Source organism: Sceloporus occidentalis, unplaced genomic scaffold, assembly GCF_023333645.1.
Source record: "Sceloporus occidentalis isolate IW3139 unplaced genomic scaffold, rSceOcc1.0.p SCAF_21, whole genome shotgun sequence".
Taxonomy (NCBI): domain Eukaryota; kingdom Metazoa; phylum Chordata; class Lepidosauria; order Squamata; family Phrynosomatidae; genus Sceloporus; species Sceloporus occidentalis.
The window spans coordinates 6,801,755-6,819,076 of NW_028317001.1; the positions used below are offsets into that span (position 1 = coordinate 6,801,755).

At 46.8% G+C, this 17,322-nt stretch overlaps 1 protein-coding gene across 1 annotated transcript in view; it reads right to left on the bottom strand.

The window, feature by feature from the left end:
* The window catches only part of LOC149301502 (uncharacterized), an 84,399-nt gene that overhangs the window by 20,408 nt on the left and 46,669 nt on the right, over positions 1 to 17,322 (bottom strand). The window contains exon 3 of the mRNA XM_089484017.1: positions 9,821 to 10,375. Within this exon, the coding sequence (XP_089340143.1) occupies positions 9,821 to 10,375 (555 nt within the window). The remainder of the gene's footprint in view (positions 1 to 9,820; positions 10,376 to 17,322) is intronic.

A 17,322-nucleotide genomic window follows, 5' to 3' on the forward strand; every position in this document is an offset into this window, starting at 1 on the left:
CTCCTTCTCTCTTCTTCCTTGATCTTGGGGTCATCTAGTGGAGATGGGAAATTCAGGACAGACAACAGCAAAACAAAACCACATTTCACACAGTTCATGTAAACTTTGTCAGACTGTGACTTCTGTTACTCAATTTACATTCTTCTACTCTATCAAAAGTTCAGTTAATACACAGAGAAGAATCTACAATGTCATCTCCTTCTATCTCCTTTGAAGGCTGACTGATGCATTTCTGCATCATTATATACAATAGTGATGACTCTACTCCACTCTTATGCCCTCTAACTCTGGGTGAAAATAATAATAATAATAATAATAATAATAATAATAATAATAATAATTTATTTGGATCCTGCCTTTTCCAGAAGGAATCAAGTGGGTTACAAGAAAGAGTAATAAAATACAATATATGTAAAAACTGTAACCCTCCCTCCCGCACCCCAGTCCCAATTATAGGGCCTGAACAGACAGGCCAAAAAAAAAGTTGTTTCTAGTCACTTTTGAGGTATGCTGTTCAGATGACACATGCATAATTTAAATAGCATACCTCCAAAGTGACCCGAAGCAGCTTTATTTTCGCCTGTCTGTATGGGCTCTAAGAAAGATAAATTACAATACAGATAAGAGAAAGATAAAATTGGCTAAAATTAGGATGGAGAGGCTGAAGGGAAAACTTCTATCTATGCAAGGTAGCCGGGGTATCGGTACCAATATCACTGTCGGTGACAGTGAAAATCCCTAATCTGGAAAGGCCTGCCGAAAGAGATCCATCTTAAAAGCCTTTTTAAAGGCTTCTAAGGTGGTGATGTGATGGATCTCTTCTGGCAGGTCATTCCAAAGCCTAGGAATGGCAGAAGAAAAGGTCCTCTCTGTTGTTGTAGCCAATCTAGTCTTCTTAGGCTTTAGGAGACTTTTTCCAGTGATGGGCAGATTGTGTGGAAGAAGGCACTCCTGCAAGGGCTGTTCTAGAAACTACAAACTACAAATTCCATGATTTCACTGGATGTTGCTATAAAAATTAAACTGGAGTCAGTGTTGCATGCAATGTAGCTTTCTAGAGCACTTGCCCCCATTCTATAGGAAGGGCAATGGGTCCTTACCCACAGAGGACACATTTTCATAGGTTTCCATCATCACCTCGTTGTACAGAAATTTCTGCTTTGGACCCAAGAGTGGCCATTCCTCCTCTGTGAAGAACACTGCCGCATCTCAAAAGGTGATCTGCAATAGAAAATAGCCTTCGCTGAAAGACAGAGGATTGTAAATAACACCCCCATTGCATCCTAGTCAGTCAAATTCCCAATGGCTCTACCACAAAAAAGGAGGCCTGGACACTAACCTGTCTGCAGGTCTTCTTTCCTCCTGTTTCTTCCACAAAGGAGGAATTGAGGGTCCTTTATGTTCTCTCCCTTCCTTTGGAAGCATCTTGGTTCTTTCCACACCTGCAGAAAATACAAAGTGATTTTATGTGTGCACATTTATGCAGTCTTTCACAGACCACCGAAAACACAATTCAACAGCGCTAAGGGCAAATCAAACCTGAACCTTCCCCAAAATTCAAAATAAATCCGTTGGAAAGCAGGATATAAATTAGTGATGATATTATTATTACTATTATTATTATTAGTCTCGCCTCCAAACCCTCAGAGAGAGGATCTGGGGAATCCTGAAAGACTAAGACAGTTCACTGGGCCTTTTGGGGCATAGGGACCAGCATTGTTAGCCAGCATGAGGGCGAAGATGGCGTCTGCACAGCACATTCCCTGACTCTTCCCTCATGTCGGTGTGATGCTGCACACTGCACCACATCAGAGGTAACGTCACGGCGTTCCTCTGGCGCTACATCCAGATGACGCAATGCCAAAGGAGTGCAGAAAAGTTGCACTGTTGGTGGATATGGCATTTTTTTCCCCGGTGCAGAAAGGAGCTCTTTTTTGCACCACAGCAAGGCCATATCAGGGCCATGGCGTAGCCTTATCATAATGCAAAAAGGAGCTACAAAAAGCAGCGTGTTTGCAATGGCCCTGATCTGGTGCTAAAAGGGGCGGCCTGTAAAGCCTCTTAATTTCCAGAAAATGGGGCTAGGATTGGAGTCCTAGGGTTGGCCCCAGCCTTTATCACTCCCAAAGATGTCAATAGGAGGAGGGCTGCGTAGGACTCATGGGTCTGATTGATTTTAATGGGTCTATTTTTAAATTTTTTCTTCCAATAATCTACATAAAATCATAATGTATAGATAGACAGCAATAACAACAACAACAACCCAATAACAACAACCATAGCACTTGCAATATTCAAATGTCTATATTTAATGTTTCCCATTGCCTTCCCCTAAGGCTGAGAGAGTGTGACTTGCCCAGTCCCCCAGAGAGTTTCTATGTTGGAGCTGGGATTCAAACCGTGATCTCCAGAGTCCTAGTTCCACTATGCTCAAACCACTAGGCCACACTGGCTCCTACAACATGTCATCGTTTCACTGGGCCATTGTATGTCATGGACTGGGCCAAGCTTCCTCATCCATGGAGGTCATTTTATAAGTCCCCTTCTCCTTCTCCATTTCCAGGCCCAGCTCCTTCTGAAAGCCCTCCAACTCTCCCAGTTTGGCAGGGACCCTTCCCTGGTTCATCCTCTGCCCTCCCACCTTTTCAGCTGCGCTTCAAAGGCCACAGTTTCCTTCTTCTCCTGCCATTTCTCCCCTTCTCTTCAGCTCACTGCCATTGCTGCAAACTGAGTCCAAAGGGCAAAAGGAGTCTGCCCTCCATGAAGACAGCCAAGGAGAAAGGAGAAGAGGGGCCCTTCCCAGAGGCTCAGGCAAAAGCAAACAGCTGCAGCCTCTCCTAGTTTGCTTCTCCTTCCTCAGAAACAACCTTGTAATCTTGATCATATTTTGAGGTTATTTGGTCCCAGCCTCCCTTTGATTCTCTTGGATCCCTCTCCAAAATCTCTTCGCCCCACAGAGACTCCGAAGAGAGGAGAGGAGGCCTGGCAGCCGGAGAAGAGGGGAGGAGGAGGGGGGCTTCCTTGCTTCCAGCCCCCAAAGCTGCCTCCCTCCAGAAGACCCTCCAGACCCCCATCCTTGGCTCCAAAATGGGGGCTCTTCCCCCTCAGCCATCCTTCTCACAGAGGAACCAAATTTGGGGGTCTCCCATTGCCATCTCAAGGCCCCCACCTTCCCTTTCCTGTCAAGGAAACCCAGAAGGAGCCCTTCTTCTTCCTAAGCAGCCAACGGTCAAAGCCACCAGCCTTCTAGAACCCTATTCAGGCTCCAAGCCAACCACCAGCCCTTCCCAGAATCCCACGCTCTCCCTCCTCCCAGCGAAGGAGACCGGGAGACGGAGCAATGGGTGCAAACGCCAGGGAAAGAGAGTTTATTGTCTTAAACTTGTAATTCCAGTTGTGTCCCTTTATGAGGGAGAATGGAATATTATTATTATTATTATTATTATTATTATCAACAACAATTATGGTAATTAGCTTCTTGTTCCCAAAACCACAGAGCCTTGTGAAATCTCAAAGTCTGTGTTTATCACATGGAGGTTTTTGCAGCTCTTTGCAGCTCAGATCCGAAGCCACTGCGGGTCCAACGATGCGAATCCACGCGACATCGTTTTGTGTTATCACACGCGATTCCTTTCTATGGGGCTCCTTCCGTGGGGCTTCCGAAGTGATTCCAAAGTGACCCCTCATTTTGCTGAAATCGGTAACAAGCGAATGCACAGAAATCGCTTCCAAGGTCACTCCGATTCCACTCTGAATTGGTCTGGTGTGAATGCAACTCTGCTTTTGCTCTGTTTCATCACCACAAACCCCCTGGTTGCAAATTTCCCATGATGCAGTGCTGCAATTCCCCCATTTCCTTCCGGTGGTCCTTTCGCTTTCAGGGCAACCGAGGGGGAGGGGGGAATAGGCAGCCAATGGGAGCGGAGGAAGGTCCAGGTAAAGGGAAGGAGGCCACGCCCCTCAGGAATGGGAGCCAATGGGAAAATCACATGAGTCCCCATAGACTTTGATTTTATCAATAAAGAACATTCCTAATACAACGCCGCCCTCTTGTGGATACTCAGGGCACTGCAGCCTGCTTGGGCTTCTCACCAACTTCTATCCTGGAGCGCCATCTGGTGGCCACTCTTCGAAATTCACTTATAGCAGTTAACCAAATTAAACAGTATATAAAACAAAAACATGGGGAAAATTATGGCAGGTGAAAATTAAAGTATACACCATGTGTGGCAGTGAAAGAAAATGTTTACAAAACCATGTACAGGTGGTATTTAACACCATATAAAATTTCAAAACTGTTTAAGGGGAAAAACAATAAGTGTTGGAAATGTAATAAGAAAGCAGGAACGTATGTACATTGTTGGTGGGGCTGTATAAAATCTAAGAGTTTTGGAAGAGAATTCATAAGGAAATTGGTAAAATTGTGGAAACTACAGAAAACGCCAAACCCAAAATGTATCTTTTGAATGTAACAGACACTCTTGATATGGAAAAGGGAAAGGAGAAATTGTTGTTTTACTTGATAGTCGCAGCAAGAATACTATTTGCTAAATTTGGAAATCGGAACAAATCCCAACGATAGAAGATTGGAGGCTAAAGGTCATGGATTTCTACAAATTGGACAAGTTGACTACGATCCTAAGAGGGAACTCGATGGATAAATTCTATAAAGAAGGGGATCCATGGAAACAATACATGATAAAAGAAAAAAAGAGATGTAATTCATATAGTGCTGGAGGATTTAACTTTAGTATAACTAGGGGTCCTTTTTTAAGCACCGAGGAGTAAGTGGAATTAATTTAAGAATAGATGATCTAAAATGGAAAAGTTCCTGAAACCTAGTAAAAAATGTATCTATGGAAGTATAATATCGAAAAAAGATAAGAGCTGGTAGGTAATGATAAGAATGTATTGGATTTTTGGAGTATGCCTAAGGAAGTGTCGATGAAGAAAGGAATAGGGATAGCAATATACATCGCAGATTTAAAAATAGTAGTAATAGATGATTTGTTTCATGGAATTTTAATGTTTGTAATGTTTGTAATGTTTGAAGATATAAAATAAATTAAAAAAACATGAAACAAGCTGGACAAGGAAACTTACATGAATTTATAATTGGTTGACTGGCCAAACCCGAAGGATATTGAACAATGGCTCCTTTTCATCCTGGAGAGAAGTGTCCAGTGGGGTTCTGTCTGGGGTCCAGTGCTATTCAACATCTTTATCAAGGACTTGGATGACAGAATTGGGGGCATACTTATCAAATTTGCAGATGGCACCAAACAAGGAGGAGTAGCTAAAACCCCAGAGGACAGGATCAAAATTCAAAATGACCTGAAAAGACTAGAAAACTAGGCCAAAGCTAACAAAATGAAATTTGACAGGGAGAAATGTAAGGTACTGCATTAAAGGGCAGAAAAATGAAATGCACAGATACAGGATGGGGGGCACCTGACTGAATGAAAATACTTATGAAATGGATCTAGGAGTTCAAGTAGACCACAAGCTGAACATGAGACAACAGTGCAATGCAGCAGCTAAAAAGGCCAATGCGATTTTTGGCTGCATCAATAGAAGTATAGTGTCTAGATCGAGGGAAGTAATAGTGCCACTCTATTCTGCTCTGGTCAGGCCCCACCTGGAATACTGTGTCCAGTTCTGGGCCCTACAATTAAAAAAGGATGTTGAGAAACTGGAGCTTGTCCAAAGGTGTCCGACTGAAATGGTGAAGGGTCTGGAAACCATGCGCTATGAGGAAAGACTCAGAGAGCTGGGGATGTTTAGCCTGGAGAAGAGAAATTTAGGAGGTAATATGACAGCCCTGTTTAAATATTTGAAGGGATGTCATATTGAGGAGGGAGCAAGCTTGTTTCCTGATGCTCCAGAGAACAGGACCTGGAACAATGGATGCGAGCTCCAGGAAAAGCGATTCCACCTCAACAGGAGGAATTAACTGACAATAAGAGCTTTTGGACAGTGAAACATACTCCTTCTTAGGAGTGTGGAGGATTCTTCTACCCTTTAAACAGAAGCTGGATGGCCATCGGTCAGCGATGCTTTGATTGAGAGTTCCTGCATGGCAGGGGGTGGACTGGATGGTCCTAGTGGTCTCTTCCAGCTCTAGGAGTCTATGAGTCTACGATTCTGAGATCACAATGGGACAGTCTCAATGCTTCAGGTGAGGAGCATCAGCCTGAGGTTGCAATGGGCCACTTGAAATAGTTCAGGTAAAGAGCTCCATCTTGAAGTCACAACAGTATCATCTCAATCCTTCAGGTAAGGAGCACCAGCTTGAACTCGTAATAGTCCTGTCTCAATCCTTCAGGCAAGGAGAATCAGCATGAGGTTGCAAGAGGCCAATGTCAATCCTTCAGGCAAGGAGCACAGGCCTTGAGTCACAATAGTCTCATCCCAATCCTTCAGGTAAGGAGCATGAGCCTGAAGTTACAATGGGCCAGTCTATAGACTTCAGGAAAGAAGCCACAGCCTAAAGTCCCAATAGGCCAGTCTCAATGCTTCAGGTAAGGAGCATCAGCCTGAGATCCCAATGGGGCAGTCTGGATCCTTTAGGCAAGGAGTCTCAGTCGGAGGTCGCAATGGACCAGTCTCAGTCCTTCAGGCAACCTCCTTTTCTGGGATAGATTTTGACTTCCAGTTTTGTGCAAACATTATTCTAGCTAAGGTTGTCATATAAAACAGTGCCTTCCCATATTTATTGTCCAAATTTTCTTCAAACATCCTTAATAAATAATATTCTGGTTTTAGTTATTATTATGATGATGTTTGTATTATTATGTTGGTATTATTTTTATTAAGGTTCAATGTAGTTTGCAGTCAATGAACGCATTTTGGAGCCAATGATGGGGGCTGCAGGGTCTCCTGTAGGGAGGCAGCTTTGGGGGCTGTAGCAAGTAAGGCCCTTCTCCTCCTCCTCCTCCTCCTCCGGCCTCTTCCCCTTCAGTCCTCATTCTCACAGAAGAACCTAATTGGGGAGTCCCCCATGGAGGCCCCCACCTTCCCTTCCCTTCCCTGCCAAGGCAGAAAGGCTCCTCTGGCTGCCAGGCCTCCTTCTCTCTCTTGGGAGCCTCCGTGGGTCTATGATATTTCAGAGGGGAATCAAAGGGTCTCTGTGTGTGAATATACATTGGCCTCTTTTTAGGTAAGAGAGGACCATCTCTCGTGTTGAAGCTCTTCCCACTCTCTTCTCCCAAAACAGAAAGAAACAAAGGCCCATTCCAGACGGACCTTGGCTCTGCCCCCAGTACATACTAGGGGTTGGCCGAAGACGCAGCGTCCAATCAGGCCTCATCCTTAGTATGTACTGGGGATGTCAAAATGGTGGCACCCTATACACATGAGCGCCGCCATTTTGACGTGCCGGATACTTAGTGTCCGCACGTTGCAGCGCGGATGTGACACTGCAAGTGTGCCATTGCCACCTTGCGATGTCACAGCTGCGCCGCAAGAAGAACCCGCAAAAAGCGGGTTCTTCTTGCTGCGCGGGGGAGTCGTGCGATTTGTCCGATGCGGCTCCCTCGCACAGCAAACACAGGCACCGGCAGAGCGCCCTTTTTGGGCACTTTATAAAGCGCCAAAACAAAAAAGAAAGGCCTCTTTCACTGTTGCCAGGCAGAGTCTGTTGTCACCATGGAAACACTGAGGGAAGGAGATGCTTCTTGGGAGATCTGGGCATGCTCAGTAGCAGCCCCTGAAGCCCCTCTGCCCTGAAGGAAGATGGCTGTCCTGGCTCCCACTGAGCATGCTCACTCCCTCCAGAAAGAGGAGGAGGAGGAGGAGGAGGAGGAGGAGGAGGAGGAGGAAGGGCCCATAGCCTTTATTTTGAATTAGTTGAAGTTTCCAGAGCCCTATGTAGAGTGCATTGCAGAAGTCAAGATGTGAACTTACCAGTGCATGAACCATAGTTTCTGGGTCTTCAGGTTCCAGGAAAGGGCGCAGCTGGCGTATCAACCGAAGCTGATAACAGGCACTCTTGGCCGTCACATCTATCTGAGCTGACATCTGGAGCAAAGGAACCAGGAGCACCCCCAAACTGCAAACATAGTCCTTTAGGGGAACTGTGATCCCGTCCAGGAGCAGTAGACAAACCTCCATACCTGGGTTAGAGGCTCCAACAACAAGTACTTCTGTCTTAAATGGATTCACTTTCAATCTGATTTCCTCATCTTGTTCATTACTCCCTCCAGACATTCATTCAGAGGGGAGATGCCTTCCTTAGTTGACGCTGAAGTCTGGGGCATGGAGAGATATTGGATGTCATAAGAGTACTGATAAAACCCCATCCCATACCTCCGGATGATCTCTCCAGGCGGTTCCATTTAGGTGTTAAATAGCATTCGGGAGAGGATGATGCTCCCTCCCTTTCTTTGGGGGGAGGAGATCAGGGTTTCTGTCCTTCTTACATCACCCTCCCCCAGAAGATCCTCCAGCCATTCTGAATAAATGAGGGCTCTCCCCACTTCCCTCCCTCAGAGCAGGCTGTGAGGGCGGCAGATTCAGGGGCTGAGACTGTGCATGCACATTTCCCACCAAAGGCCCCTCTTGAGCATGCGCAGGGATCGCAAAGCCCTAGCTGCTGCTGCTTATTCCATTGTTGGCATTTGGAAGAAGGGAAGGACTACACCCTTCCTTCCTTTCTCCTTCCTTCTTTCCGGAATGGAGCCCAAGCTGCGGAGCTGGACTCAGGAGGGAAAGGCTGTGAAGACTCTGCTTTTCACATACAGATCTGTCTAAGTGTGTGTGTGTGTGTGTTTGCCTCTGCTGCTCATATGGCTGGAAATGGAGCTGAGGACTGAGAAGAGAAGAAAGGGTCAGTTTGTGCAAATTCAGAACTTATATGCATCAATGAGTCCATTGTGTTGAAATAACAAAGAACTTTATTAAGAACACAATGGCGGGATACAGAATGCCCAAAAATGGCAGTCTCTCGCCACCCTGGTTTGCTCCGCAAGGGAGCCAAAGTGAACAAACTGCATGGCTCCATCGCTAAACAAAAAGAACCCACAAAAAGCAGGTTCTTGTTGTGGTGCCTTTGTGACGCCGCAAGGCACCAATGGCGCACTTGCGGTGTCACAAAGGGGCCGGGACATGCATACGCTACGCATCCGTCGCATCAAAATGGCAGCGCCCGTGTGTACAGGGTACCGTCATTTTGACGCCCCCACCACGTGTTAGGAGTGAGGCCGGTATGGACGCTACGTTCTCGGCCAACCCCTATCATGTGACGGGGGCTGCGCAAAGGCCCATTTAAATCAGTCCAGCATTTAAGTTAGCATTTAAATCAGAACTGCCCACCCCAAGCCAAATAATACATTCAAACCCCAAAACCTAAAACTCCACCCTCTTCCAAACCTAGCCACCACCTCCAATTCCAACAGTCAATGGCCCACAGGTTGCAAGGCTACCTTTGTCATTCCCAGAAACTAGTCCCCTTTCTGTTAATACCTTCCCCCCAACTTTCTTAAGCTAACATCCCACACATCCCAAAGGCTATCAATCAAATAACTATTCTAGCCAGCTGCAACAAATCCCACCCTCTATCTAGCTAACCCATTCCACAACCCATAATCCCCAGTAAAATTTATAAACTAAAGCAATGATCTACACTAATAGCAATTAAAAGCTAAAATTAAGAAAATATAACTTTAAAACATAAAGACATATGGAGAGACAAACCTAACACACAAATCACAAGCTCATTTTCTTATCACCAAAGGAAGAAAAATATATTCTTTGTATTCCTTCTCCACAAAAATAATGTTAGTTCATTTCTGGGATTTTTGAGGCTTCTTTCCTGTGTGGCCTTTCTGATGTTTCACTAGGTGTGACTTTGAAGAAAAACATTTCCCACAATGCTGGCATTTGAAAGGCTGCTCTCCTGTGTGGACTCTCTGATGTGTCTCTAGGTTTGGCTTCTGAGCAAAACATTGTCCACAATGCTGGCATTTGTGTGGCTTCTCTCCCGTGTGGACTCTCTGATGTTTCACTAGGTCTGACTTCCAAGAAAAACCTTTCCCACAATGCTGGCATTTGTATGGCTTCTCTCCTGTGTGGACTCTCTGATGTTTCACTAGGTGTGCCTTCTGAGAAAAACATTTCCCACAATGCTGGCATTTGTATGGCTTCTCTCCTGTGTGGATTCTCTGATGTTGCACAAGCAGTGACTTCAAAGAAAAACATTTCCCACAATGCTGGCATTTGTATGGCTTCTCTCCTCTGTGGACTCTCTGATGTAACACTAGGTATGACTTCCAAGAAAAACCTTTCCCACAATGCTGACATTTGTATGGCTTGTCTCCTGTGTGGACTCTTTGATGTTTCACTAGGTCAGACTTCCAAGAAAACCTTTCCCACAATGCTGGCATTTGTATGGCTTCTCTCCTGTGTGGACTCTCAGATGCTTGACAAGGACTGACTTGTAAGCAAAATGTTTCCCACAGTGCTGACATTTATGTGACTTCTTTCTTGTGTGGACTCTCTCATGGCTGACATGTTCTTCTGTAAACAATGACAATGACAGACAAGACTGAATCTCAGTATTAAGAGAGGAAGGTGTTACACCAAGATTTAGCCCCACGTTAACCCCTCCCTAGGTGAGATTAAATTAATTTGGGCGCGTTACACATGCGCCGAAAGTACGCGCTCCACACATACTAGGGTTAGGAAGGGGCGTACTAGGGTTAGAAAGGGGCATCTATTCTAGACACCCCTGAACTCTAGTATGCACAGGGAGCGTACAAATTGACACCCTTCCACACAGGCGCCGCCATTTTGATGTCACGGACGCATAGCGTCCAGATGTTGCACGGCAGAAGTGACGCTGCAAGTGTGCGACTAGCGCCTCTCGGTGCCACTTCTGGGGTGCAGAAAAGAAGCGCCATTTTCGAGCTGCTTTTTTGCTGTGTCTGGAAACTACGCAGTTTGGCCACTGCGGTTCCTGGACACAGCAACAGGCAGCACCGGCAAACCACCCTTTCAGGCCGTCTGTAACGTGACATAGTTGGTGTGAGTGACCCGAGCATAACCCTGTTCTGGATGCCCCAAATCCATATAATGATTGTATCCTTACTCCTAGGAGCTAGCAAAGACAAGATTGTAGGTGAACTGCCATAAGGAAATCAGTGGAAGCAGATAGTCAGGCATTTGAAAAATATTCCAATATATATATGTAAAAATACTTTGATTGAAAAGTGGCATCATTTCCTTTGAGCCTGCCATAGAGTGTTGAGTCAGAGCACATGGCATGATGCAAGCTAATTGCAGAGGATGCTTCATGCTGTGTGGCACCAGGAGATGACTCACAACCAATACAGTATATAGCTCACATGTGGAATGATGTGGGTTGGAGTTGTGTGTATAAGAGATTGTGAAGTTGATGGAAGTCGGAGAGGAGAGCTGGTACATATTTGTTTTCTATTGCAACTCAAGCTAAAGAACCTCCAAGGACTTGGAGGAAATCAACTGTGTCTCTGAGTTATTTTTAAGTGTGGAAAGTGGTTAGTGCATTGCCAATACCTATATCTGGAGATTTGCTTCTGTTCTTGCTGTGTTATTATTGAGCTCTGGGAGTGTCGCCTTCAGACTCTGCTATACATTGGCTTTGAATGGGACCAGAATTCAGAGCCAAGAAGGACCTGAGAGCTGGTGTGATAATCCTTTTTGGCTGAAGTATTTCCACCAAGCACCCATTGCATTTAATTCAGCTTCAGACAATTCTTTCCCCACACAAAAAACTTTCTAAACCAATTTAAACCTTTTTGAATGCTCGGCTTCTGCCCCCAAGCAACAATTTCAGTATAAATATCAGCCCCAACGGGCTTTTCTTCAGCGTCAGTCCAGTTGCAGACAGACCCTCTGTTGATTTACATTCCTAACACCTCTCTACACTCGCCAGCCCCACTTGCCATTGAATTTACTGTCTTCTCTCCCCATTCTGGACCCTCAGCAATTGGATTCGAGATCCATCTAGGTCAGTGATGGCGAAGCTATGGCACACGTGCCAGAGGTGGCACTCAGAGCCCTCTCTGTGGGCACGTGTGCCATCACCCCAGCACAGATTTTGCCAGAGGTTGTTACTAGAAAGCCAGAGGGACACGGCAATTTGCAATAAATAAGTGGCTTTTGGGTTGTAGTTTGGGGACTCGGCCTCTAAAAGGTTCACCATCACTGATCTAGGTAATGTATTACCATTAGCAAAGCCTCACACTATTCACCACTCCCACCTTTGTTACCCAGTTTGTGTGTTTGTGTGTGTGTGCGCGCGCATGAACACGTATATGTATGTGTGTGTGTGTTTTACTTTCCCCCTAAAAAAACACAAAGACCTATTTGAAATGCCTCTGGAGTTCTGTGTGTTTGCTGGCCCTTCAGCCCCTAACCAACCGAGCTGCCAAGGTAATAATAATAATAATAATAATAATAATGTTTATTTATATACCGTTTTTCCAAATTAGATCAAAGCAGCGTACAACAGCAAGTACAATACAAAGTCAAAATAAAACATAACAGGCCTCTCTCCCCCTCAAGATGGTGGTCGGAAGGAGGGCTTTTTCTTCGTTCAGGCAGGGAGTTAGAGCTTGCCTGCCTCTCTCCCCCCAAGATGGTGGCTGAAGGGAGGGCTTTTCTTCTTCAGGCAGGCCTGGTGGAGCTTGCCTGCCTCTCTCCCCCCAAGATGGTGGCTGAAGGGAGGGCTTTACTTCTTCAGGCAGGCCTGGTGGAGCTAGCCTGCCTCTCTCCCCCCAAGATGGTGGCTGAAGGGAGGGCTTTACTTCTTCAGGCAGGCCTGGTGGAGCTAGCCTGCCTCTCTCCCCCCAAGATGGTGGCTGAAGGGAGGGCTTTACTTCTTCAGGCAGGCCTGGTGGAGCTTGCCTGCCTCTCTCCCCCCAAGATGGTGGCTGAAGGGAGGGCTTTACTTCTTCAGGCAGGCCTGGTGGAGCTAGCCTGCCTCTCTCCCCCCAAGATGGTGGCTGAAGGGAGGGCTTTACTTCTTCAGGCAGGCCTGGTGGAGCTTGCCTGCCTCTCTCACCCCCAAGATGGTGGCTGAAGGGAGGGCTTTACTTCTTCAGGCAGGCCTGGTGGAGCTTGCCTGCCTCTCTCACCCCCAAGATGGTGGCTGAAGGGAGGGCTTTTCTTCTTCAGGCAGGCCTGGTGGAGCTTGCCTGCCTCTCTCCCCCCAAGATGGTGGCTGAAGGGAGGGCTTTTCTTCTTCAGGCAGGCCTGGTGGAGCTTGCCTGCCTCTCTCCCCCCAAGATGGTGGCTGAAGGGAGGGCTTTACTTCTTCAGGCAGGCCTGGTGGAGCTAGCCTGCCTCTCTCCCCCCAAGATGGTGGCTGAAGGGAGGGCTTTACTTCTTCAGGCAGGCCTGGTGGAGCTTGCCTGCCTCTCTCCCCCCCAAGATGGTGGCTGAAGGGAGGGCTTTTCTTCTTCAGGCAGGCAGTTGGAGCTTGCCTGCCTCTCTCCCCCCAAGATGGTGGCTGAAGGGAGGGCTATTCTTCTTCAGGCAGGCAGTTGGAGCTAGCCTGCCTCTCTCCCCCCAAGATGGTGGCTGAAGGGAGGGCTTTTCTTCTTCAGGCAGGCAGTTGGATTAGCCTGCCTCTCTCCCCCCAAGATGGTGGCTGAAGGGAGGGCTTTTCTTCTTCAGGCAGGCAGTTGGAGCTAGCCTGCCTCTCTCCCCCCAAGATGGTGGCTGAAGGGAGGGCTTTTCTTCTTCAGGCAGACAGTTGGATTAGCCTGCCTCTCTCCCCCCAAGATGGTGGCTGAAGGGAGGGCTTTTCTTCTTCAGGCAGGCAGTTGGAGCTTGCCTGCCTCTCTCCCCCCAAGATGGTGGCTGAAGGGAGGGCTTTTCTTCTTCAGGCAGGCAGTTGGAGCTTGCCTGCCTCTCTCCCCCCAAGATGGTGGCTGAAGGGAGGGCTTTTCTTCTTCAGGCAGGCAGTTGGATTAGCCTGCCTCTCTCCCCCCAAGATGGTGGCTGAAGGGAGGGCTTTTCTTCTTCAGGCAGGCAGTTGGAGCTAGCCTGCCTCTCTCCCCCCAAGATGGTGGCTGAAGGGAGGGCTTTACTTCTTCAGGCAGGCCTGGTGGAGCTAGCCTGCCTCTCTCCCCCCAAGATGGTGGCTGAAGGGAGGGCTTTACTTCTTCAGGCAGGCCTGGTGGAGCTAGCCTGCCTCTCTCCCCCCAAGATGGTGGCTGAAGGGAGGGCTTTACTTCTTCAGGCAGGCCTGGTGGAGCTTGCCTGCCTCTCTCACCCCCAAGATGGTGGCTGAAGGGAGGGCTTTTCTTCTTCAGGCAGGCAGTTGGAGCTTGCCTGCCTCTCTCCCCCCAAGATGGTGGCTGAAGGGAGGGCTATTCTTCTTCAGGCAGGCAGTTGGAGCTAGCCTGCCTCTCTCCCCCCAAGATGGTGGCTGAAGGGAGGGCTTTTCTTCTTCAGGCAGGCAGTTGGATTAGCCTGCCTCTCTCCCCCCAAGATGGTGGCTGAAGGGAGGGCTTTTCTTCTTCAGGCAGGCAGTTGGAGCTAGCCTGCCTCTCTCCCCCCAAGATGGTGGCTGAAGGGAGGGCTTTACTTCTTCAGGCAGACAGTTGGATTAGCCTGCCTCTCTCCCCCCAAGATGGTGGCTGAAGGGAGGGCTTTTCTTCTTCAGGCAGGCCTGGTGGAGCTAGCCTGCCTCTCTCCCCCCAAGATGGTGGCTGAAGGGAGGGCTTTTCTTCTTCAGGCAGGCAGTTGGAGCTTGCCTGCCTCTCTCTCCCCAAGATGGTGGCTGAAGGGAGGGCTTTTCTTCTTCAGGCAGGCAGTTGGAACTTGCCTGCCTCTCTCCCCCCAAGATGGTGGCTGAAGGGAGGTACCTCTTGCCTTCTTCTTCCACCATTCTCATATGCCTCTCCCCCTGGGGCATGCCTGCCACCCAAATCTCACAAACCAGTCAGTTAATAGCCTCCACAACTGATTCCCTTCCTCCAAGCCGTTCTAGGCCCCATTTTACTTACCAACGACTTAAAACTACTAACATTTAAACTACTACTCCCCCCTAAACCTCAAGACCATTCTGGATGAACCACAGAAGCTGGTTCTGACAATTGGCAGTTTACGATGGGGTATTTAGTATCCTTATAAAGTGGAGAGCAATAGTGCCTCACTAAATTCAAATTCAAATATTCTACAGGAAGTTGCTATCTCAATTAAACTACACTTGAAAGGGATCTAGGACTCCCAGTAGACCACAAGTTGAACATGGGCCAACAGTGTGATGCGGCAGCTAAAAAAGCCAATGTCATTCTAAGCTGCATCAATATGAATATAGTTTCTTGATCACGGGAAGTAATAGTGCCACTCTCTTCTGCTTTGGTTAGGCCTCCCTTGGAATAATCCTGTGTCCAGTTCTGAGCCCCACAATTCAAAAGGATGTTGAATAGTTTGAACATGCCCAGAGGAGGGCATCCAAAGTGGTGAAGGATTTGGAAACCATGAAGCCCTAAGAGGAATGGCTTAGAGAGCTGGGTATGTTTAGCCTTGAGAAAAGCAAATTAGCAGCGGATATGATATCCATGTTTAAATATTGGAAAGGGACGTATTGATGATGGAGCAAGCTTGCTTTCTGCTGCTACAGAGAAAAGGAGACACCACAATGGATGCAAGCCACAGAGAAAGTTGTTTATGAGAAAGATCACACAAGCTAGGAAGGGCACAACAGTTTGCTTTTGCTTCAGCCTCCTGGGAAGGGCAATATCCTGCCTCTTTCTTTCCTCTCCTCTCCCCACTTTTGAGTTGATGGGGTGCAAACTGAATGGCACTCAGAAATTGAAGTAAGCTGAGAAGGGGGAAAATGGGAGGAGGAGAGAGCAATCGGGACATTTTTAAAAGCCCCTGAAAAAGTGGGTTGACAGAGCATTAACCAGGACTGTCTTTGCCAAACTCAGACAGTATGTGATTTGCTTCCTTTCATAAATTGGCCCAGCAGTGACACAGATGAAGCTAATAGGATAGTGACTTACCGAAGGACTGTCTCTGGTAAATTGGGAAAGTATGTTCTCTATTTGCTTTCATGAACTGGCCCAGCAGTGACACAGATGAAACTAATAGTCAAGAACCTTGACTCACCAAAGAGTTCTTGTGTCTCTGCATCCTCTTTCTCTTGGAGTCCATCTCCTTCTGCTTGGCCTCTGTGTCGGCCATCAGGTGGGCAGGGGTCCTGGTGGTCTTGCACTTGGGTCACTTCCAGCAAATGGTGCCCCAAAGCTGTGTCCAAGGGGTCCGAAATGAAGTTCCTGCGAAAGGAGACCAGAGATTCAAAAAAAGATGCAAATTGGATCTCCTATAAAGAATTAATGCAAATAGATAGAACTGGTTATAGAATAAAGACATGAGAAGATCCTAATGATCAGGGATATGATCTTTCATGGTTCTTTTACAGACAATTAGGGATCAGAAATGGGGAGGATAGCTTTAATACAAGCCTTATTCTTCTTCCTCACAAACATTAGGCTTTGGCTTCTAAGAGGAGGCTTGTTCCCCAAAAAAGGCCAAAAGTGGCTCTTTGGGAGGTTTTAAAAGTCTCCCCAGTTTCCTTATTAAGAGATTTTTATGCATGAAGGAAGTTGACAAACCAGACCATCTGATATTAACAAGAATGAAACAAACAAATATAGAAACAAACAACAAAAATAAGGATTAGACAAAAAAGTGCTTATTTTTTAAAAGTAAAACCATTATTAAGAGGGTAAAAACCAGACTTGGGTACTTCTACCCTTTTACAACCAGCTCAGGCTGTATCTGCACTGCAGAAATAATCCAGTTCGAAACTGCGTTAACTCTCCTGGCTCCATCCTCTGGAATCCTGGGATTTGTAGTTTGTTGGGCACCAGAGATCCAGAGCCACCCCAACATAAGCTTCTCCAGGACTCTCTTGGCCCTCCTTTGCTTGAGAATACTGGCTATCTCAGGGAGTCTCTATATTAGAGCATCAGGAAAACCTTTAGGTATTGTAGTAATAATAATACTTTTATTTATATCCCGCTTTTCTGTTACAAGACAATCAAAGCAGCTCACAACATATTAAAATCCACATTTACAAAATTATGTCCCAAATTCCTCCCCTTAAAACAGGATTAAACATGTACAATTAAAATATCTATTAAAAACACAATTAAAAAACACAATAAAATATAACAAGGAGAGAGCGGTGGGCTGATACATGATGTGGGGGGCAGTCATTCTGTGGCTGGGCACTTTATTCAGGAAAGGCCTGCCGGAAGAGATCCGTCTTGACAGCTTTTTTTAAAGCTGTCTAAGCTGGCAATTTGACTGATCTTGTCTGGC